The sequence below is a fragment of the Phyllostomus discolor genome, chromosome 4 (genome assembly GCF_004126475.2).
Source record: "Phyllostomus discolor isolate MPI-MPIP mPhyDis1 chromosome 4, mPhyDis1.pri.v3, whole genome shotgun sequence".
NCBI lineage: Eukaryota > Metazoa > Chordata > Mammalia > Chiroptera > Phyllostomidae > Phyllostomus > Phyllostomus discolor.
Window position 1 is genome coordinate 45,834,018 of NC_040906.2, and position 23,961 is coordinate 45,857,978.

Sequence of the window (23,961 nt, forward strand, 5' to 3'; positions counted from 1 at the left end):
AGCAGGAAAGCTGTTGTTACTTATTTACTTTCTTCAGTATTTTTTCTGCATATAAAACCAAAACATTCTCGGTCCTCTCAGGGAGGCAAAATACACTGGTTCCGAGGGCCCCATCCCACAGAGGCAGCAAGGCAGGGAGACCAGAAATCAGTGCAGCAAGAGGGCATGAGGGTTGGGCCTTGGCTTGCACACAGAGCTGCCATCAGCCTCAAGCAGGAAAGAGCTCACCTTCTTACACAGATTGCCACCCCCCCCCCCCTTGAAACGGACAGCAGGTTCAGGAGAAACTATACAGTATTGGAAATAAGCTGGGACAGACCAAGACGGGTGGTGCAGGGGCAGAGGAACACACACACAATTTTCCCAGAAGACTGAACAGGGCCTCCCAGGGGAGACCCAGGGGTTGCACCCTCCTGATCACAGTAGAAGCCCCCTCTAGAGGCAGGTGGAGGTGCTGCCAGAAGTTGAACGGCCCACCCCTGGAGCCTGAGCTAATAAAAAGCCAGAGGCAGCTCCAGAAGGAGAAGACAGAAGGCAAACACCAAACTCTGCTGAGAGGAATTCCGCCTCTTTCTTCTTTAGAATTTGTTTTATTTTATTTTTTTCTCCTGCATTTTCACATTTTTCTTTTTCTTCAATTATATTCCAACTAATTCACAACCTTGTCTTTTATTTATATTTTTCATTGTATTTATTTTAAATCTCACATGGCATCCTTCTCTTGTCTTCATTGTGCCTTCTTCCTGTCCTTTCTTATTTTCACTTTAAATTTTATTTTCCCCCTTTCAATGCCGTGTTCCTATTCCTTACTCTTTCTCCTCCCTCTATCCTCTCAAAATCATTTTTTCCCTTTATATAGCTCACATTCTTTTTCTTTCTTATAATATCCTTATTTTCTTTCTGCCTTTATTAATCACTGCTTGTTTGGCATGGATACTGCAGTTATTGCTGTTTTTCTTCAATTTTATTCCTATCTGTTCACTATTTTTTAAATTCAAATCTCATAGATTACTATGAGATTCCCCCTGTCTTACTCCATTTTGCCTTCCCCCTGCCCCTGCTATTTCAGTTTGGAATTTTATTTTTTTCTCTTTCTTAGCCTGGATTCTATTCCTTACTTTTATTGTTTTTCCTCCCTCTATCTTCTCAAAATCCTTTTTATTTACTGCAGACATCTTATAGTCTCTTTTCTCTTTCTGTTAATATTCTTAATCTCTTTCCACCTTTATTAATCTTTGCTCATCTGTCATTATTGATCCTGTTGTTTTTCTTTGATTGTGTTCCTATTGGTTCACTATTTTAAAAAATTTTATTACACGCCTCATATATATATATATATATATTTTAGGATTTTATTTATTTATTTTTAGAGAGAAGGGAAGGGAGTGAGAAAGAGAGAGAGAAACGTTGGCCTGCAACCCAGGCATGTGCCCTGACTGGGAACTGAACCCTCGACCTTTCGGTTTGCAGGCCAGGGCTCAATCCACTGAGCCACACCAGCCAGGTCTATTACATGCCTCATATTATACTCTGCCCTTTTCTTACTCCATTTTGCCATCGCCCTTCCTGTTTTTACTTATGTTTTAAATTTTATTTTCTCCCTTTCTTCGCCTTGATTCTATTCCCTACTCTTATTATTTCTCCTCCCTTATCCATCTCGAAATCATTTTTCTTTCCTTTAGTCATCTCATATTCTTTTTTCCTATCTTATAGTATTCTTAATCTCTTTCCACCTTTATTAATCTTTGCTCATTTGCCACTGACATTGCTCATGTGATAAGGGGGTATTTTTACTGGCATGGGTTTGGTTTTATGGGTAGTTTTGCTGTGTTCTGCCAGCACCTGTACAACAACATACAAGACATGGTGGGGGTTGTGACTCAGTCAGCCAGCCAGAGGGGAGACCCCACCAATGAATGAGCCATCAATAATCTAAGCCCAGGTACAACAATAGAGCCCACATAAACTGAATAAAGGCATCTCTAGAGCATCCAGATCAGGAGATCAAAGAGACTGCACCATTGAGTCCCATAGAACTCCCACCACAGAAGGCCACCCCACAAAGACTGGCAGTCAAAGCACAGCAAACTGGAATGCAAAAACAAACAAAAGAGTAACCTAAAATGGGGAGACAGTGAAACAACCTCCAATCAAAAGGAAAGGAGGAATCCCCAGATAAAGAGCTAAATGAAACTGAGGCAAGCAATCTATCAGAGACAGAGTGCAAAATAATGGTTACAAAGATGCTCAAACAACTCAGTGAGGACTACAACTAACTTTATGGGAGCTACACAGAATTTAGTGGGAACCACAGTAGCATGAAAAAGAACATAGAAACTATGAATAAGAACCAGAGGGAAGTGAAGAATATACTAGAAGGAATTAAAAGCAGGCTAGAAAAAGCAGAGGACTGAATCAGTGAGATGGAAGACAAAGAAGAAAAAAAACACCCATTCAGAACAACAAAACAAGACAAAAATAAGATTCTAAAAGAATGAGGACAGTTCAAGGGAGCTTCAGAACAACATGAAACATAACAACATTCATATCATAGGGATTCCAGAAGGAGAAGAAAAGGAGAAAGGGATAGAAAACTTCCCTAATTTGGTGAGGGGAAAAGTTGTACAAGTTCAGGAAGAATAGAGGGTCCCAATCAACGTGAACCCAAAGAGGTCCACTCTAAGACACGTCATAATTAAAATGATAATATTTAAAGACAAAGAGAAAATCTTAAAGGCAGTAAGAGAGAAACAGCACAAACCAGAAGGGACTGGCATGACATATTCCCGGTAATGAAAAGCAAGGACCTGCAACCAAGATGACTGTATCCATCAAGGGTCTCATTTAAAATGGAAGGTGAAATAAATAACTTCCCAGACAAAAGAAGGCTAAAAGAGTACATTTCCACCAAACCAGCATTGCAAGAGTTGCTATAGGGACTACTTTAAGAAGGGGAGAAAGAGAGAGAGAGACACACACACACATACACACACACACACACAGATACAAAGGAAAAAAATGGCAATGAACAAATATGTATTAATAATAACCTTGAATGTAAATGAATTTAATGCTCCAATCAAAAGGCATAGGGTAGCTGGGTGGATAAGAAAACATAATCTGCATAATTGCTGTCTACAAGAGACCCACCTCAGAACAAAAGATCTACATAGGCTGAAAGTGAAGGGATGGAAAATATATTCCAAGAAAATGGACATGAAAAAAAGGGGGTAGCAATACTTGTATCAGACAAAATAGGCTTCAAAGCAAAGGTCACAACAAGAGACAAAGGAGATCACTACATAATACTCAAAGGAGTGGTCTAACAAGAATATATAAATATTGTCAACATATATGCACTCAAGGAAAATCTTAAAGGACTTTAAAAAGGAGATCGACAGTAATACAGTCATCACAGGGGATTTTAACACCCCACTATCAACAATGGATAGATCTTCCAAACCAACATACAAGGATATGGTGACACTGAACAACACTGTACAGTGTTGTTCGTATGTACAGTGTTCATATGGCCTTAACTGATATTTACCGAAAATTTCACTCCAAAGGAGCAAAGTATATATTCTTTTCAAATGCACATGGATTATTTTCAAAGACAGACCACATGATAGGACACAACACAAGCCTTAGCAAATTCAAGAGAACTGAAATCACATCGAACATCTCAGATTACAATGGCTAGAAACTGGAAACCAACCTCAAGGAAAAAACTCAAAAACATTCAGATACATGGAGAATGAATAACATTATTAAATAATGAATGGGTTAACAATATGATCAAGAAAGAAATAAAAAAATGTATCTGGATACAAATGAAAATAAACACACAACCACCCAAAACAAAGAACAAGTGTTGGAAAGGATATGGAGAACATTGAACTCCAGTGCACTACTGGTGGGAATGCAGACTGGTGCAGCCACTGTGGAAAATATTATGGAATTGCCTCAAAAATTAAAAATGGAACTGCCTTATGACCCAGCAATTCCACTGCTGGGAAAAAAACCTAAGAATCCTGAAACGCCAATTCAAAAGAACCTATGCACACCAATGTTCATAACAGTGCAATTTACAATAGTCAAGTGTTGGAAACAGCTCAAGTGTTCAACAATAGATGAGTGGATCAAAAAACTGTGGTACATTTACACAATGAAATATTACAGAGCAGAGAGAAAGAAGGAACTCCTAACTTTCATATCAGCATGGATGGATTTGGAGACTATTATGCCAAGTGAAATAAGCCAGTCAGTGAAAGACAAATGCCATATGACCTCATTTATAACTGGAAACTAATGAACAAAATAAACTAATGAGAGAAATACAACCAGAGACATGGAAAAATGGAACAGACTGGTATTTGTAGGAGGAGAGGAGGGAGAGAGAGAATGGTGGAAGGAAGGGGAAAGGACTAGTCTAAAAACATGTATAAATGACCCATAGACATGGACAACAGAGAGGGGACTGACTGTGGGCAAGAAAGGTGGCCTGGGTGGAGGGGGCCAAAGGGAAAAAAATTGGGACAACTGAAATAGAATAAACAATACAAAAATAGTATTTAGAATTTCTATGCATTACATGATTCTCATGCTTGATTTTTAAAAATTGTAAATGTTAAATAAAGCATTGATTTTCTTTTTGTTGGTTTACATGCCTGTTTTTGAGAAGATTTATTTCCTGCACACCCTGGACATCTTCTAATCTTACATGTAAGCATTTCATAATCACAACATACACATCACAGCTCCTCTGGGGCCCCTCCTGGGGTACGAGCAACTGGTCCTGTGAGAGAAAGTGGCATCTAGGGGGACCCACACCATGGCCTAGACTCTCCCGTGGAGACAAAGAGTTTCCGGTTACTTATTTTTAATCACTGCACTACTTAGAGTGAGCTGCAGAAGCCACAAAAGCAGACACAGGTCCTGCATCACCTGGCATGACCACTTAGCAAGGAGCTTGACTTTCATCCAAAATAGTACATTTCTGTATTTGTTCTTTTAAATTAAGATGGACATGGACAACCGGGAGGGGGATGACTATGAAAGTGAGGGGGTGGGCTGGGTGGAGGGGGGTGCTGAAGCAGAAAAATATTCTTACTGTAAAAAATTAGAAATTACATGAGAGTAAGCAGATTTTATGAAAATCACCCATAATCCCAGCACCTAAAAAAACCACTTTTTTTTTAAAATATGGTTTTTTTTGTTTGTTTTTGTTTTTTCTTAAAGGACTTTTTTAATAAAGATTTTATTTATTTATTTTTAGAGGGAAGGGAGGGAGATAGAGAGAGAGAGAGAGAGAGAGAGAGAGAGAGACATCAATGTGCAGTTGCTGGGGATTATGGCCTGCAACCCAGGCATGTATCCTGTCTGGGAATCGAACCTGCGACACTTTGGTTCGCAGCCCGTGCTCAATCCACTGAGCTATGCCAGCCAGGGCAAAAAAAACCACTTTTAACATTTGGTGAGTATTACCTCCAATTTTGAAATGCCAATACAAACATATTGATACATGAAAAAAGAGTCAGTTTATGTATTATGTGATAATGCTCTGAATATATTCCAATAAATACAGACCGGCATCTCTACTTGGTGTGACAATGTACCTCATTAGACAGTTATGACACAAGGAACTGAAGCAGCATTTAAGCTGCTTCCAAATTTTTAATACTATGGATAATACTTCGATGAACATCCTTGTAATACATTTCTGTGAGTCTGTCCGGCAATGTCTTTAACAGTTATTATTTCTGGAGGTGAAATTGCTGGGTCAAGTGGGTCACTTCTAGGCTTTAGTCCTATGTTGCCCAATTGTTCTGCTGAAAGACTGAGTGCACCTGTCCCCACCAGCAGTGCACGAGAGCATCCACCTCTCCACGCCCAGGCCAGCAGTACACATTAGCAACCTCTTCAGCATCCATCTACCTATCATAAATAAAAGATCTCTTTTTAAAGTTTGAATTTCATTTTTGTTAGTTTTTCTTATATTTCACACATTTTTCAGTTTGTCATATAGCCTGTATTTTTTTTTATTAGTTTGCAATTTACTTTTTAACATTATTTGTGCCGATTTGTTTTGCCATGTAAAAGTTCTAAATTTGTATGTAATGAAAACAGTAAGTCTTTGCCCTTAGGGTTTCTGGATTTATTGCTGATATTTAAAAAATTAGAGTTGGGAAAACCTCACCACTGAGGAAGAACAGAGTGATGGGCAGAATAACTGCATGCATAAATGGTGGTTTTGCCTCTGCACACTGGGCAAGTCTATAAAGACAGCCCACTGAGAATGCAGCCTTTTCCTGATTCGTGGTTTCCCAACACAGCTGGCTTCAGCTCCGTTCCCGTTGACGGCAACAGAGATGAAGCTCCCACCACCAGGCTCATGAGAACCACCCTCTTACGCCTGATAGAAAAACAGTAAATGAAACTTTTCCACGTGGTTTCTCTGAAAAAAAGCTAATGGCACACAATTATGTGAGAGGAGAAAAAATAACTGCCCAAACCAAATTCATGCTGCACGCATGTTTATTGGTTGTTTGTTGAGAAAACATGTTTTTGTGACAAAAAGCTACAGAGTCTATTCCTCTTCAATTTCTAATCTCCCTCAAACTAGTAAGTGATGGAAACGGCCCAATATCCACATCCATGAAGAACAGTCCATGTAGACTCTAAAAGAATTTTACCACGGCAGTGGGTTCCCTGTAAGATCTACGGTATGACATGTGTGAGCAGTAGCTCAGGTTGGCGGAAGTCTGGTCCACTCACATTCTTTCTTTCTATCTATCTATCTATCTGTCTGTCTATCTATCTATCTGTCTATCTATCTATCTATCTATCTATCTATCAAGTCAAGGCTTTGCAGTACTATAATAGAACTGTAAATACATATGCATTTTCTTCCCCATGGTCAAAAAGTCCTGGGGCCAAATATTTCTCTTTAGGGGCTTAGAGATTCAAAAGAGTTCAGGAAATATTTCTTCCTAAATGCAACAGGCATGTAGCATTGCAAAACTCAGTAAAAGCAGAGGAAGGAGTAGATCTTTCTGGAATCAAGAACATTTTTTTTAAGAAAAGAATTCAGGTGCCCTGGTAAGACAGCACATACATTTCTCTCTCAGCTATGGAAAATGTCAATGTAATACAGCTAATGGTCAGATGCTTCCCAGATTAATCACGTGTTAGGGTGCTTGAAGCATCCCTCCCTTCATTCAGTTAGCAAACACTTGTGGACCACCTGCTCTGGGCTCACCAGATTGCTCTAGGGCTGGGGACACAGTGGGGAAACCTGCTCCTCGTGAAAGTTACATTCCAGTGGGGGGAGCACACAGCAAACAAGTGACATATCTGAAATGTACATTTTGTTAAACAGTAGTAAGCATTAAGGAAACAAAATAAGGCAAGAAGAGGGATATGGAAGGTCGGGGAGAGGAAGAAATGGTGGCTCTGAACTGCAGGGAGGGCAGCTGAATGGGCTCCTCTGACAGTGACTTTTGAGTAGAGGACTGAAGGGAGTGAGGGATTTGAACACGTGGCTCTCTGGGAGACATTTCAGCCAGGGTGGGAGGCAAGTGCAGAGGCCCGACCTCCTTTGGCAGCTATACTGAGAACACTTGGTCCTACTCTGTGGCTGCCGCTAGGAGTCCCACCTGGAAGTAAGCTAGCCAGGTGGGCTTGTCAAGTCTGGTGGTGTGAAGACTTGAGGAGCCTTCTAGAGGGATCTCATCACAAGGGAACTCAGAGACTCAGCAGGTGGGGTTGACCCAGCCACAGCCTTAGCCCAAGGGAGGGATGGCTCTGAGACCCTTGTGGTGCCTGTCACTGGGGTTTATCTCCTGGTCTAGCCTCTTCAGACATTGGAGACTGAGTGCTGTGATAAAGGGAGAAGTTTTAAGTAAAAGGCTATTTTATGAAAATACAGGCACAGGGAAGAGGAAAGGGTGCAGTTTTTTCCAGGGTGGTTGGAGGACCTGGTGAATTGACAATGTCAGGAATCACTGTTCTGGCCACTGGAGGCCTCTGCAAGCACAGAGGTTGCAGGAGGCTGCTGCTGAGAGTAGACAGCTGTGTGGATGGGACTTTGTACGACAGCTAAGGGGTTTAGATTGTTACTCTAAGGACACTGGGGACTAGGAACATGATCAGATTTGCATTTTAGAAAGATTAACTGTGTTGCCCAGTGAAAAATGGATTAGAGGGACAAGAAGGGAGGCAGGAAAACCAGTTATGGGGATTGATTGAGCAACCTAAGTGGGGAGATGATGGAGGGCTGAACTGGGTAGCGGCAGTGTGGCTGCAGGAAAACGTGTGTTTCTGAGAGGATGCAGCTGACAAGTTACAGAACCTGATGATGACTCAATGTAGGCAGAGGAGCAGAGCAAAGTACCCAAGTATGTGATGTGAACACTGGGGGAGAAGAGCACTTAGATAAGAAATATGAGAAGTTTGGGCACATTTGTGTTTCTCTTTGGTGTGTGTACATGTGTGTAGGAGGTTTATTGATTTCTCTTTTGCGACACGCTGAATTAGAGGTTCTGTAGCGCACCCAGGTGGCAGTGTCTCTCTGCCATCTGGTTGTGTGGGTCCTGGGCCCACTCTTGCTCTCTCTTCACAACTGCTCTCTGTTTGAGCTTTAGGCTTGGATAGCCATCTGCTGGCCATATAACGCCACTGAGAAGTCTGGTGAACTCACAATGTCTCAAAGTGAACAATCATCCCCATGCTCATCTCTCCTTTACTTCTCTGTCCCTCCCTCGGCCACAAGGTTCACTCTTCCCCTGGGGGTGGCACCACCAGAATGCTTAGACTTGCACAATAACCTGCTCCATGTCCTCTTCATTTCTGCATTGCTAGTGTCTGGTGCAAGTGGCAACTGGACTCCTAGTTGGGTATGCCCCAGAACTTGGAAATGAAAATAAGGTTGCTTTATAAGAGATGAGCTATAGCCACCACATGGTGGGTCAGAGCCCAGATGATGCAGAGTCAAGTTTGACGGTAGCCTGATTGAAGGATGAAGGACTGGTTAGCAATGGAGCTCAGAAAAAGAAGAGCCAGAAAAGAAAATGCTGGGAGCACATCTCCAGCATGGTGGTCCCAGGGTGCAGAGACTGGCTCACAGACACAAACATCCCACCCACGAGGCAGAGGATCCAGTAATGGAGATGAAAGGCTGAAGCGATTATATCCTGGCCCCCCAGCCTGGCCTCCAGTTCCCTCAGCTCACTTCTCCTGCTCCCATTCTCTCCTTGCTTGCCAAACCACCTCCTGACTACAATTAGGCTTCTCATGAAGGTTTGCCTTCAGGGAAAGAGACACTAATTACCAAGCATGATTATTTTGTCTATCTGATAGCATCAATTATCATTATGAATAATTAAACGAGTACTCTGGCTTGTGAACGGGAGCCTGTGACTCTGTTAATGCATGACTCGGGATTTGAGAGTCAGGTGCGTGGCTTGGTGTGGTAACAAATTTAGTGCCTGATATAGGAATTCTATTTTACCTTTTCTCTATTATAAAAGTGACATGTGTTTATTATTTCCTTCTCTTTTCCACTTACGTTTCTAAAATCACTCATAATTCCAAACATCCAGAAACAACTACACCAACTGTCAGGATGTTTCCTCCCAACCTATTTTCTGTGCATATAAAAATAACATTTAGCAACTATTTTGTTTCCTTTTTGTCAAAATGCAGTACAGATTTGCAATCTCAAATGACAAAATTCCTAATCAACTGTGTGGGAAGAGCTTTGGCAGTTTCTTTCATTAAAAAAAAAGAAGCCTACTTTTTTTTTGACTGAATTGCAGTAAACAAATACATTTCTGCAACCTGACCAAATAAGAGATTCCTTGTTTCTAAGACCTTGCCAAGACTCGTGAGCATGAAAAGTAATCAAATAAAGCTTTCATGACAGGCAGTGGTAACCTAAAAATTATAATTACCCAGCTAGATATGCTAGACATTATCCTTCAAATTCATGTCTCTGGCAAAGACACACACACACACACACACACACACACATACACACATGTATATTATGTAATATGCACACACTGATTAATGTGTGCACATACACCCCCAAGCATGAATGATGATTTTCAAATTCTCTCATTCTTTCTACATTTATTAGCTAGTTTCCTTGTACAAAAGACTCTGGCATCCACTATTTTGTTACCCTGAAATATAAATCGTACAGGAGAATCAGAATAAATGCTTGATTTTTTTCCTATTATTCATCAAAGTCAAGAGTCATCAGCTGATGTTCATAAGTGCTAGGTGCTCAGTAAATGGGAACCAACACAATTTGCATGCTTTTGGCTTTGTGACAATGTGGCTATCTGACGCTGATGTTATAAAAAGTTCCACAGTCTTACTTCCCTTAAACCCGACTGACAGTCAGAAGCAGCTGGGGTTGACAGACCAAGGAAGCTCACCTCGTTCTCGGACGAGCTTGCTGAGAGGAGCACCTCTTGGGCATCAAAGAACTCAGACACGGACTCTGACATGGAGAGGCGGCTCTCATTTGCGACTTGCTGTGACAGGGGGAGACTGACGTGGATTTGCTCACCAGCCTACAGGAAAGAGAAGCATGAGCACATGGCATGGTCATTATTGGTGCGAAAAATAGCTATTTGTTCAAATTAGACCACGACGTGCTAGCCAGATTTCTAGAGAATTTCACACCAGATGTTAAAAGAGTTGTGACCACAAGCAACATTCACTTGCAACTCAGTAATGACAACTGCATAAATTTCCTTCCAATGCATCTAAAGCATCTAAAAGGCAGTTAAGCCTTGTTTCAAACTCTATTTTTTGTCCAGTAAGTGATAAACATAGGTCTCCAGGAAGCTATTTCAGTTTTAATATGAAAAATATGTAAGAGAACTACAACATATATATTCTATATATACATTCTAGTACACATTTCAGGTTGAAAAAAGATTCAGGCCAAGACTGTTAACTAATATTTGAATGACAAAGTTTTAGAAATACTTCTAGGTCCCAGGCAGCTGAGTGAGCACTACTGTCTATCATCAGAGATCAAGGGACCCAGGCAGGGGAGTGGACAGATGGTGGGCAGCTTGAATCATGGGGAAGCCACCTTAGACGGTTGATCTAAGCAGTTAGATGGTAGAACAGTTGCACCTGTAGGTTTCGGGTAAAACGTGTTTTGGGTGCAAATATGACCTTAGTATTACGTAAAACTCTCACCTTCCTATATGTAGCACTCTATTTAAAGCCCTAATATTACTGTTGAAAAGTGTTAATTCTCATGGTGCTAAAATAATAAGTTTATAAAAAGTTAGAAAACAAATTATACACTTAACTTCAACCCAAACATGGAATGTTCTCCTATCCTCTTACCACTGCTTCAAAAATTCTTCTGAAAAATGGAAAAACAATAGCACCAACCTCAGAGGGTCACTGGGAGTGTCAGATGAGATAACCACATGTAAGGGGGTTAGCACGACACCCAGCACATAAGCATTCACGTGACAAATGTTAGCTATTAATTATCATCATCGGTGGTAGCTGTAGCCCCACCATTATTATTATTATCTTAGAAAGGTCAGATGACTCCTTGCATAGGACTTTCATTTTATTTTTTTCTATTTTTATTTATTTATTTTAGACAGAGGGAAAGGGCAAGAGAAAGAAGGAGAGAAACATCAATGTGTGATTGCCTCTGGTGCACCCCCTACTGGGGACCTGATCTGGCTTGCAACCCAGGCATGTGTGCTGACTGGGAACTGAACTGGCAACCCTTTGGTTCACAGGCGCACGCTCGATCCACTGAGCCACACCAGCTGGGCAGGACTTGTAAAATAAACTTTAAGAAAACTTTTATTTAGCATTTTCTCAGCTAAATGTTCATAATATGAACATTTCGAATGAAGACTGAGACAGAAAATTCACAAGCTGGTGTATACGTAAACTAAATATTCAGTGGCATCTGGTGAACACAGGAAAGATAAAAATAGACCCTGATCACCAAGAAGAAACGATATCAAGCTCACGTATATCCTTTACTCCAAAGAACACTGAGTGGTCTGCAACACAAATATTCATACCAGGAATCTTATTAACAGTGAAGGAACAAAAATATAAAAATAAACAAAAATATGCAGTAGATTTAGATGCTATAAAATAAGTAGTCTACATCTATTAAAAATGAGTCTTACCTCATCAGGGCTAGGAATAATATTTACACTGACAACCTGATCACAAATAATAGATTCTGAATGTATTCTGCTCAACCGATTCCTTAGTTCAGCATTCTGGTTGAGTGCCTTAAAATAACAAAAACCACACATGTAACTTCAAGTTAATAAGCGAGCATAAGACAGAACAAGAACACAGGTACATTTTAGACAACAAAGACTATGATGTTCTTAGTTGTAACTTTTGGAATCATCATAAGCCATAGAGAATGAGCTAAAATTTTAAAAGGAATATTTTATTAGTAATACATATGCAGTGGTAGAAAGAAGTTGTTACACAGCACAAAAACGCGTGGAAATGACTCCAACTCCGACAACCCCAAGGACGGAAGGTTAGAGCGTACAACGGAGCATGCAACAGCCCATTTCTGTGCACCTTCCTGGAGGCTCCTCCTTTTGCCTTGATCATACGCACTGTTTCAGAAGTTTGCTACAACCGTTGAGCTCTGTGGTATAGAGCTCTCAGGGAGTGCTCAGGACCACATTTATTACTTCCCTTCCTGCAACTCAACTATTTTCTCTGTAATGATAGCACAGAAGCCTTTGGAACATTGACGAATACAGGTATTTTCAGGGAAATGATGCTACTAGTGATACATAACATAGGAGAGCCCAGGCAGTGGCAGAAACAATGCATGGAAGGCACCAAAGGAGCCTGAACAGGGATGAAACAAGGAAAAAGGAGGCACATCATCAGCTACCGCGTCAGCCAATGAGCAAGAAAAGCTATGGCGACTTGTCAGCAATAACATCCATCTATTAGTGGCACATAGGAAAAGGCTCAGGAACTCTGCCTAGATTCTTTGCCGAGCAGGTTCTATGCTTACACTTACTACTTGATTTGTTGGTGAACTTGGACGGCACTCAAGACCCTCCACATGGTATGCCCATTTCCCCAATGTCTCATGTCCCTCATACACATGCAATTCTAACATACCCAAGAAACATACAAATCCTTCCCCATCTGTAAAAGAAGTTATCCTCTTGAAGATCTGAGCCAGAATCAATGGCCTCAATCCCCATCTCTCGGGCTATGAACTACCATTCATCCACCCAGGCAGACAGGGGGTGTGAATGTGCCTTACACTGGGCAAGACTCTGGCATATACACTTTACTGAATGGAACTGTGGGTTCTGGGAAGGCAACATGAAGAGAAGCCTGAGGGCTGGAGAAGGACATAAAACACAGGGCAAGACGGAATCATCAGAGACTTAAACCCTTTGGGGAAAAGCCAAACTGGTTCAAAGGGAGTGAGAAAATGAGTATGGAAACTGTCCAAGTTAGAGCAACCAAGAATCAAATCCTGGGTATGTGTTTAAACTCACCTTGCTTTTTTTTTTTCAATTAGAATAAATATATACTATTCTAGTATATTTGGAAAATGCAGAAAGCAGGAAAATATTTTTTAAAATTCATAACTTACTACTCAATCAATCAACCATTGATAGCTTGGTCATCTTTTTTTTGCTATGTGTGTTTCATGTTATTTAATAGGTGCATGCTTCACATGCTGTGTCTACCACTTATTCTTTGCACATAAACACTTATGTTGCAAACTCTTCAAAAATACGATTTTCTTTTTTAAATCCTCACCAGAGGATACATTTATTATTTTTTTTTTTTGAGAGAGAGGGACAGACATTGATTGGTTGCCTATTGTATGCACAACCTTTTGGTATACAGGAGAATGACGCTCCAACCGAGTCAGGGCACAAATATGATTTTAAGAGTTGCTAAGTCAGTGGCTATTTCCTAGTATTGGGCATTTAGGCTGCTACTGAATTTTACTAGAATAAATAAAGCTGCCATGAATATTTAAGTGCATAGTGGTTTTCTACATTCAGTATTACTTCCTTGTACTACACATATCAGCCATGGATCAAATGATCAAAGAATAAAATCTCTTAAGGCTTTAATAAATATTGCCAATTAGGCCCCAAATGATATTAATTTGAATTTACTGTATAACTAAAAAACAGATGTAGAAGATTCTATGAAGAACATCTTTGTACAGAACAAATCCAGCCAAGTTTCTGGGAACTGTTGAATTCAAGATCAACTATATATGGAGCTTTTATCCCAACACTGAATATTTATCTGGGTTATGTGAAAGCTGTAGTAGGAAGGATGGAAAATACTATGATTGGGACTTTAATTATGCTACTCTGTGCATTAAGCCAAATTTTTGCTTACATTCCAATGCACACCACATTTCATTAATTCTAAGATGCACATTTCCACCCACACTTAACACCTCCGAAGCGCTGACTCACTTCAACTGACAGCAGTTTTTACTCCTTCTTAGTAATGCACAAAGTGATGGTACATCGAACAACTGATGGCACATCGACTTAATGAAATAGAGCATTTCTAGATGGAGCACAGGATCACATTCTGCTGCTCACGTTCGTACGGACCCAGCACCCACTGCAAGCTGTGCACAAAGTCTGGGGCCAGAAATCAGTAACAGTGACTGAGTGTAACCCACTGAAGGCAGACTCCAGTTGAATATTATTATAACAATCTGGAGGGCTGAGGTTACCTTAGTCTTACTAATACTCTTTAATTTTGGTGTTCAGGGTTTTACATTCAACAAAACATGAGCTTGTAATCATTGTGAAATAAAGTCACTTATAAAGAGATAGATGTCACATGAAGTGCTCTGACCTACTGACTCAAATCCAGCATCCATACAGCTCTCAGGTGTGAAGGTTACTTTTAAAGTCTCGTGGAGGCAAAATAACAGGATTATGCTTGTCTTTGTGTACATATAGATCAGGGAAGAAACAATCACTTAGGAAGTGGGATTCATTATACTGTTCAGCCTTATAACTTGTTACATGCCCAAGGCAGGCAACAGTTTATGCTGAACATGCAGTGACGAATGCTAATGTTTCATGTATTTTATGTGCTATGCGCTTTCTAAAAAAGGTGACAGAATCTGCCAAGTGGGTATACTTAAAAGCTTTACTGAAAAGCAGCATTTTAACTATTAGACATGTATCAAACAGGACTTACATCAAATAAAAATATGCTTTAAGAATGTTAGATTAATGTAAGACGTTGCTTAAACACAATCTCTCTCTCCTTCCCTCTCTATGAGGAGATTTGGCTTGATAACTGGTCATAAAATGGATATCTGGGGGTTTAACTGATGACACTTGGATAAGATCAAAGATATCTTTAGGCTATCGAAAATCACAGTATAGTGTGAAGTTATATTAATATCAAAACATATTCAGAAAAACTGTAGCAGTGTTCTCAAGCTATTTAATATCTTGTTCAACTCTAAGTGCTGTATTAAAAGAGGGATAAGGAAAAGAGAGCTGGCCAGCCAATGGATGGCTCCGTCAGTTCACTGTTCCCCACCACCAATGTTCCTATGTTTGCTTTTGGTCCACACATTATCTGCTGCTAAAGCACATTCTGTTCATCATTTCCTTCTTGACAATCTCAAAACTCTTTACCCTTGATCTCAATGGTCATTACCATCTAGATTCTTCAGCGGCCTCCCCTGGGTCTCCGTCAAAGGAGCCTACTTTTGTTCAGCCTGTCCTCTATTAATGTTTTCTACAGCAGCACCATCAACCCTCTTTTATTCTGACTGAAAACACAATTTATCACACGTGCGGCTTCAGCGACATCCTGCATATCCAACACTTCTCTCCAGCCCCACCTCTCTCCTGAGCCCCGATTCACGCAACTCATTGCCTGTCAGTCGTCCACAGTCACATTGGCTCCCCACAGACGCTGCTCACTCTTTACCCTTGCCAAACCAGTTCTCCTGGTGGTTCATCGTGGGGGTAAGAACTGCCATCTACTCAGTCATCCCAGTAAACAACCTAGAAAGTAATCTCGGGTCTGTCTCCTCGTCCCTCTCTAATCTTCTGTTGCTCTCCAAGCTCTGCCGCCTCCCCCTCTCAGTGTCTTTGAAACCCATCCCCTCCTTCTCCCAACCCCTCACTTCCTTAGCTCAGGTCTGCATTATCTCAAATATCTTAGTTCCACCTTCGTTCCATCCATCCTCCATACTGTACTGGAGTAACCTTTCTAATGTACAGAAATAGGTAGTAATGCTTCCCATTTCTGAAAGTATCACTCATCAGTTCAACTAAGGCCTCCCAGCATGATAAATCTAAACCTTTTTGTGTTGTCCTTGGTGAGCTGATTCGTAGCTACATTACTTGCAGCTCCTAGATTGACTCTTCCTGTTCACCCCATATTTTAGACCCTGAATTAACCGTGAGTCTGTGGATACCTCTCTAGTGGTCTAAGCCCAGGCAGTGATTCTTTAAAGAGTGAGCTGACAGTAAACTTAAATGCTGGAGCAAAGGCTACGGTGAGCTGCAGAAAGAGGCCAGCCTCAGCGGTGGTGCGAGCAGACGGCCCCAAGGGGAGGGTACAGACAGACGAGGGTGGGAACATGGCTGAAGGCTGTGCTAATCCACAACTGGAAGCACTGAATTCTCTAGCGGAGTATAATTAACCATCTTCACAGTACCAAATTATTTTTATATCTTCTGAGGATAAAGTTGAGCTTTTTGGTTAAAAAAATAAATGTAACTAGAAAAAAACAACAAAAATTTATTGAGCCTCTAGGTCTAGATGTAAATAAATGTGTTTTGACAAGAGAAGAAAATATTTGACCCAACGGATACAAAGCTGATAACATTTTGCTTTATTTTGTTTTTGACGTTTTTGCATCAGGTCCTTCCCTGTGAGCTGCTGCTGCCTACTCACGCCTGCTTTGAGGCTCAATGCCTCCTGACCGGTGGCTCTGCTCGCTGCTCAGAGCTCTTCTGTTCCCCTGAGCGACTGCAGCCCCGGAAATCTGCACCACCCACGCGCCCATCTGAACGGACTGCAGTGTAACTGTTCCCTGATAAACACCGCTTATCTCATGGATCAGACCATGAGCTTCCTGGGAACACGGCCAGGGCTACTTCTACACTGCTGTTCCACACCTCGCATACCGCAAATACAGTCAGGTGAATGTGATACAATGAATAAAGGAATAAACAAGTGAGTAACTTTAAATATTCTCTTCAGCATCATTTCTAATCTCACTTGATGCCCCAACCCAGATGTCTCTTTACCATCCTCTGTCTTACCAAAAAGTAAATAAAACCAAGCAAGCAAGCAAGAAACAAACACATTTTTTTCTTAGTACAAGCTTATCTTGTTTTTTTTTTTTTCCCTTGGTATAAGCTTAATCTTATAGTACCAAGCTTCTACCAATAAATACATCTGAAGGAAACATTGTAGCATATAGGGGACTAAGAGTGCATTTTATGTTTATAAGATGGCATTTACATGTTTGTCTCACCATTATTTTGATTGTCTGATTCACGATACTCTCAGGATAATGATCTAGAAGGACAATTAACGTCGACTTGTGTTATCCGTTTGTGTTAACAAATATACGGCATGAGACTAGTCCAGGGAAAGCCATTAACGTGCTTACAAACGCAACCTTCTGCAGACTGGCCGACAGTTGCTGTTTTTAACACTCGTGCCCCCGAGTCCCTGGTGTCACACGGGAAGCGGCACAGGCACCCTAACCGACTGTGTTTCACCTGAACTGAATGCAGAAAGCGTGGCCCAAGTAACAGCACTTAAGAACATGAAATGTCACATTGAAAATAAGCTGACAGTTCAGGTACATAAAACATGGCGAGACAGCTGAGGTCCAGTTCCCCGGGACTGCGGGGAAGTGTTCAAGCAGGAGCTGATCCGCACGGAAACCACTTACCCAGGGCTTGCTTGCTCCTTCGCTCTGATCCCAGGCACCAGGAAGTGAACGATATTTTATATGAACACTGAGTTCTCACACAAAAATCACATAACAACACTGAATTCTCAAAGAAATTTTTAAAGCGCATTTACAGACTAAAGAAAATATTTATTTCAGAGCAAGTACTCAGTGTAGAAGAGCATAAGCATAGCTTTAAAGGATTTTTGTCAGAAATTTCAACTTTGATATACATAGGAATTTAATTAATATTCATAAGAGAAATATAATATATATGGAATACCATATAATGAATATATACTGAATAACATATACTATACATATAATACATACTGAAAAATGACAGTCTAGCTTTAGGGAACATACTTAAATAGGAAGAAAACCCTAAGAGTGAAAATCAGAAAACAAAGGAAAATAGTAATCAGTATTTCAACAGGTTGAAATGCACTGCAAGTGGGAAAAACATTAAGAATGGAAGGCCTAACAGACTTTGTTCTAACACTGGATGGAATATATTCCTGACCATATCTCAGAAGTGTAAACCATGTGTAAGTGCATGATTCTTTTATTTTAAAACCAGGGACTGCCTTATACATGACTGTGGAGAGGTATTAAAAGTATTCCATGAGCCAAAATAAGTATATATTTGCAAGTAAGTTTGGGTGATCTTTGCCCTTGACGCTGACCTTCTATGGAGGAAAAGTAACAAAATTTAATATTGACACTCAATGTCTTGGGAGAGTTACAGATGATTCTGCCATGCCCATGACTGACTGCCTCCACCCCCGTCCAGTGCAGCACAGGGGTGGAGGTGTGTTACGAGCAAGAAACACACACTGTCGTTTACCTGAGACAGTGACTGTCGGAGCCGTGCCATCTGCGTGCTGTGGCCTTTATTGTGCTCCTGCTCAGAAACCATCTGCTTAAGCTTCTCCTTCTCTATAGCTATGCTATTAAATGCAGACTTCAACAGAGAATGCACTGCGTGGGGAGAAAGGTGAGAAACAAAGATCAAATGAGTCCAGGAAGAATATTGAAAATTTGGCATTTGAACTCAGGCACAGACATTTTCTGGAAAGGTTACACGTAATCTGTCGCAGTATCTATACAGTATCTAATGGTAACTGATCAGGGCCAAAGTTTCAGCATTTCCAACCAGACAAGCCACTAAAGACTTGGAAACAGCATATCAATTCGAAATGTCAATATTTATAAATTAATCCATAAGTCCTGGAAGGAAAAGGGACAAGTTTCACTCTGCTATGGTTGATGAGAATATTTGAGCAGTTCTGCGCACCATAAAGACACATGCAAATCATTTAGAACTATCCAAAATTATTTCCCCAAAGTGTGCACCCAATAAAAGGAGCATTTTTTTAAAGATTTTATTTATCTATCTATCTATTTATTTATTTATTTATTTTTAGAGAGGGAAGGGAGGGAGATAGATAGAGAGAGAGAGAGAGAGAGAGAGAGAGAGAAACATCAATGTGCAGTTGCTGGGGGTCATGGCCTGCAACCCAGGAATGTACCCTGGCTGGGAATCGAACCTGGGACACTTTGGTTCCCAGCCCGCGCTCAATCCACTGAGCTATGCCAGCCAGGAAAAGGAGCATTTTATGAGTCCTGTCAACATAAAACAAGCAGCTGATCTAGAAAGTTCTCACTAGTTCCCTTTGAGTCAGGAACTGATCTGGTCTGAGGAACAACACTTGAGTTACTTTCCTGGCCAGGAACATCCTGACGTCAGGGGTGCTCCCTTCCCATTCCTGCAGGCTAACACCATACGCTGCTATAATCTGAGGCAGTCTTAAATCTTAAATTACAAAAGCTTGAACTTCCAACTCCTATCTTTAGAGTAACAGAATTTCAGTTATATGTAAGGTTTAGAAATTCCTCTTTTTAGAGGAATTTGAGAAATAAGCTTATTTGAGAAAGCTTATTTTTAAAAGAAGTGCAAAATTTTAGTATAAAACAGTGGCCTGAATTAAAGGGGTAAAGTGACGGGATCACAAGGGACTCCTGATCTATTGATTTATTTTCTCTGTTATCAGTTTGGAGATAATAACTTGATAGCTGGAATGCATTAATTCCACTGGCAGCTCTAAAAGCAGACTCTCAGTCATTTGGAAATCCATAATCCTTTCTAAAGAGTTCACTCAACAGTCAGAGAAAAGCCCTTTTCTCCTAGCATAGGTGAAAAGAAAATATGTTGTTTCAACAGAGGCTTTAAAATTCTGTTGAACCTTGGATTTCCTGAAAGCCTCAGGATTACAAACTAAATGCACAAAGCTTTCCTGGGGCTACTGTCAAATATGTCCATCTCCTTTAGCAGCAACACTGTACTTAAATCACACGTGTTTGCCATCTCAGTCTATCTGCTCGTACACCCCCCACAGTGAGAAAAAGTTACTGGCTTTACTGGCTGTAGACCTGTGCCATTATATAAACAAAATAACATCGCTCCAGTCTAATGACATAATTAGCATCCAGCTAAGAAATGTAATAAAAATGTACTAGGAGTAAAATAGCCCGTGAAAGAAAGTTGGACTTCCAGAATCACAACTGAGAAAAAAAAAAGGGGGGGGGGGATAATTTAGCTTAATTATTTTAGGATTATGGAATTAAAGAACTATCCAGCAGCACATGTGTGCTGATGGTTTGAGAGTATAAATTTTTGTTGACTCCCATATTCCCAGGGGCGCCCTCAGCATGCTCCCGGTTTTCCTGGGCCACCAGTTTCTCCAGCATTGCGCGTGGGGAATGGGGGGTGGCTGAGATGTCCCATTTAACACACATTTCCAATAATATTTTATAACCCATTACCAGCAGCTCCAGGGAAATACATGTGGTTAATTCACAGTAAGATGTTAGTGATAGTAACTGAAAACAATATAATGTATATCTATCTCCAACAGATTCTGCATTTAAAAAAATGTCTTTGAAGGTACTAACTTAAAGTCACAAGCGAATTCAGTGGCTGAAATTTACTTATTTATTTATTTATCCAGTGGCTAAAATTTAAATAACATAGCAGTAAGGAAAGGAGTGATTTGAGAACGGAGGTTCTTCTTGGTAAACACATACAGAACCCGTCCACCTACACTCTACCACCCTGCTTTTTATTTATTATTTCCCATTCACGGTGGCTGATGACAATTGAACTTACGCACGTGACTTATTGCATTTTAACATTAAAAAAGAGACTCCAAGGTGGGGTCTGTTTCTCCTCCCCTCAAGTCAGCACTGGTTTGCGAAGCTCTGACCGACTGGAGTAGCTGGCCTTGAACAGGACTGGAAGCTTCCATTCCAGCCCACTCGATTTGTGGCAGCCCTGAGCTGCCGTGAGGAGGGAGAGGGACACAGCTGTGTGCGGCCTTGCATCCGTCCCACCGATGGACGTGCCGGGCACATGGGTGAAGCCCCGTGGACCTTGCCGTCCAGCCTCCAGCAGAAGAGAGCTGAGTGCGCTCAGTCCCAACCACAGAACTGCTTTAGATCCACAAACTGTGAAGTACGATCAATGTGTTGTTTAATAAAAGAAGAGAGAGACTCAAACAAAGTCTGTCTCTTTTTTTAGCCTTGCTAAGGATAGCCTCCACTTATGTATTACATGATAGCTAAGAAGATGTTGAATAGTGGTGTTTGCTGGTCTGCCTGGGATAACTCTGTTTTCCTTCTTCCGTCCCCCCTCCCCACAATGACACTGCCTTCATTCAGTCGAAACAGTAAACCCACAACGTGCACTGCCCCAAGGAGCAGGCATCATGCCCTATTGCACCCCATATACAGAACTCTAACCAGTACAGGAACCATTCCGTCTTTGCCCGTGACTGCCTAGACTGGGACAGAAGAGTAAACGGCACCCTCTCACCAAAGAAGAGTGCTCCTTGAAAGGGTGAGCTAGATGTGTTGTTACCTTTCTGTGCAATTAGACAGAATTCCTCCTGAAGTTTCGTGTAATCTGTTGAGCTCTCCAGGGGGTCCGTGAGGTGGCTAGGGGGTGTCTGAAATTCAATATCTGCGCACAGGTTGGGGTTGGAGGAGTGCAAGCGGACGGGTGACATGGTGGCACTGAAAGGAACCTGAAAGGAAAGATGCAGATTGTTAACGAGCAACAGTGCACTCTGCCGCACTCCCTTCCACAGGGAAGCTCTCTTCCTTTCTTCAGAATAACACATCCCCTCGGCCGACACGCCCGGGGGCACTCAGCACTCCTCTCTGTTGCAGGCGGCTGGGGCGGGAAGAAGCCTCACTTCCCACAGTGGGTTTGGGACTGCTACCGACCCACTGTCTTTTCACTGGTCCAGGGTGAGAGGGTGACAGGGAGGCAGGGAGAAGAGGTGAACTCCAAGGTAACCTTCAGCTCTGACCCCACAGTTTTATCTAAAAAAATTATTGGCAGAAACACTAAACTGTGACGTGGCTGTCCTTCCCTTTCAAAGTCTGGGTATTCTTGTCAGGGGACTTTTTACGCTCACTTCTTTCTGAGCTTACAGAACAGGTAAAATTACTCAAGGGGTGCATACACAGGAAAAGTCACTTGCTCCACAGCCATGAGATAAAACATAAAGAAGTTTAACAGTAAATATAATGGCTTAAATTTGAAATTCGCTTATCAAAATAAACCTGTAAATGAAATATGTATTATATAAATTACTGTGATTTACCCTTGTACGTTACACACAACTCTGTTACATAAATGGACATGGCTTATTAACTAGTCAATACGGAAAAGCATTAAGTAAAAAAAGTCATATTACTATAGATTTTTCCAAATGGTTAGAGGCACTTCCCTGCCCAGGCTGGATCTGGGCTGGGCTTGTGATAAGTGGAGGCAAAGCTCCTTGCCCTTTCCTTCTAGAACATTCTCCCTGACCATTACAAATGCTGTCAGCCAAACATCCTTAGAAAATGAGAATACCAATTCCTTTTGTAAATCAGATTACAAGTGCCCTCCCCTAATTCTTACTGTACAGATGTTCATTCAATTATCTTCAAGAATCAGACTCTTAGACTCCTTTGCAAGCTGAATTTTATATAAATTACAGCATAACTCACATCTTCTGGTGAACAAGAAATATGCTGTCGGAGGAGGCAAACAATATCTTGTCTGGTGTATATGTATGTATGTCAGAACAACGCTCTATTTTCAATTTCTTAAAAAAATTATTTATTTATTTTTAGACAGAGGGGAAGGAGAAAGGGAGAGAAACATCAGTGTGTGGTTGCCTCTCAGGTAGCCCCTACTGGGGACCTGGCCTGCAACCCAGGTGTGTGCCAACTGGGAATTGAACTGGTGACCCTGTGGTTCACAGGCTGGCACTCAATCCTCTGAGCCACACCAGACAGGGCCCCCTTTTTTTTTTCATTTTTTAAAAATTTGCTTTAAACTTCCTGACAGGAAAAAAAAGAGGGAGGCAGAGAGAGAGAGAGAGAGAGAGAGAGGTGGGGAGAGAGAGCAAATGAACATGAACTAGTGCTCATGCACGGAGGACACAGACGCTGCACAGAGTGGGTGGAGAGAGCCAAAAAAATCTGACCCAGGCTGTGGTTTGTGCACCCGGGAAAGAGTCCTCTGAAAGTCACTTTGCCAAGGCAGGAAGTTATGTCACTAAAAAGATACCCAAGGCTCCCTGGGGCAGGATGGAAGCATAAAGCTTTGCCCTAAATTCGGCTACTCTAAGCATACTAATGTATATGATCCAAATCATTCGGTATCTGGAGTTATCAAAGTAACTCTATCTCACCCTCCATGTGGACCTTGCTACTCTGGGCTGGGAGATGTCAACAGCTCATTTATCTCATCAAGTTCAGAGTTTCTGGCTTCTGCAGAAAAGGTGCATGTGTGCGCACACACAGGCACACACACTGGCAGGTAAGCCCTTTGAGAAAATGGATCCTGTCCAGGCAACCTTGTGAGAACAGCGACTGAGGTCTTCTGGCGATGCGTATAAAGGAATGGCATTTATATG

General features: G+C 41.3%; 1 protein-coding gene across 9 annotated transcripts in view; it reads right to left on the minus strand.

The window, feature by feature from the left end:
- Positions 1–23,961, minus strand: part of OSBPL6 (oxysterol binding protein like 6) — a 201,482-nt gene that overhangs the window by 13,699 nt on the left and 163,822 nt on the right. For all 9 annotated transcript variants that reach the window (XM_028509688.2, XM_036023244.1, XM_036023249.1 and 6 more), the window contains 4 exons: positions 21,906–22,071; positions 18,834–18,967; positions 12,195–12,302; positions 10,446–10,583 (listed from right to left, as the gene is read on the minus strand). In XM_028509688.2, coding sequence (XP_028365489.1) covers positions 10,446–10,583; positions 12,195–12,302; positions 18,834–18,967; positions 21,906–22,071 — 546 coding nt within the window. The remainder of the gene's footprint in view (positions 1–10,445; positions 10,584–12,194; positions 12,303–18,833; positions 18,968–21,905; positions 22,072–23,961) is intronic.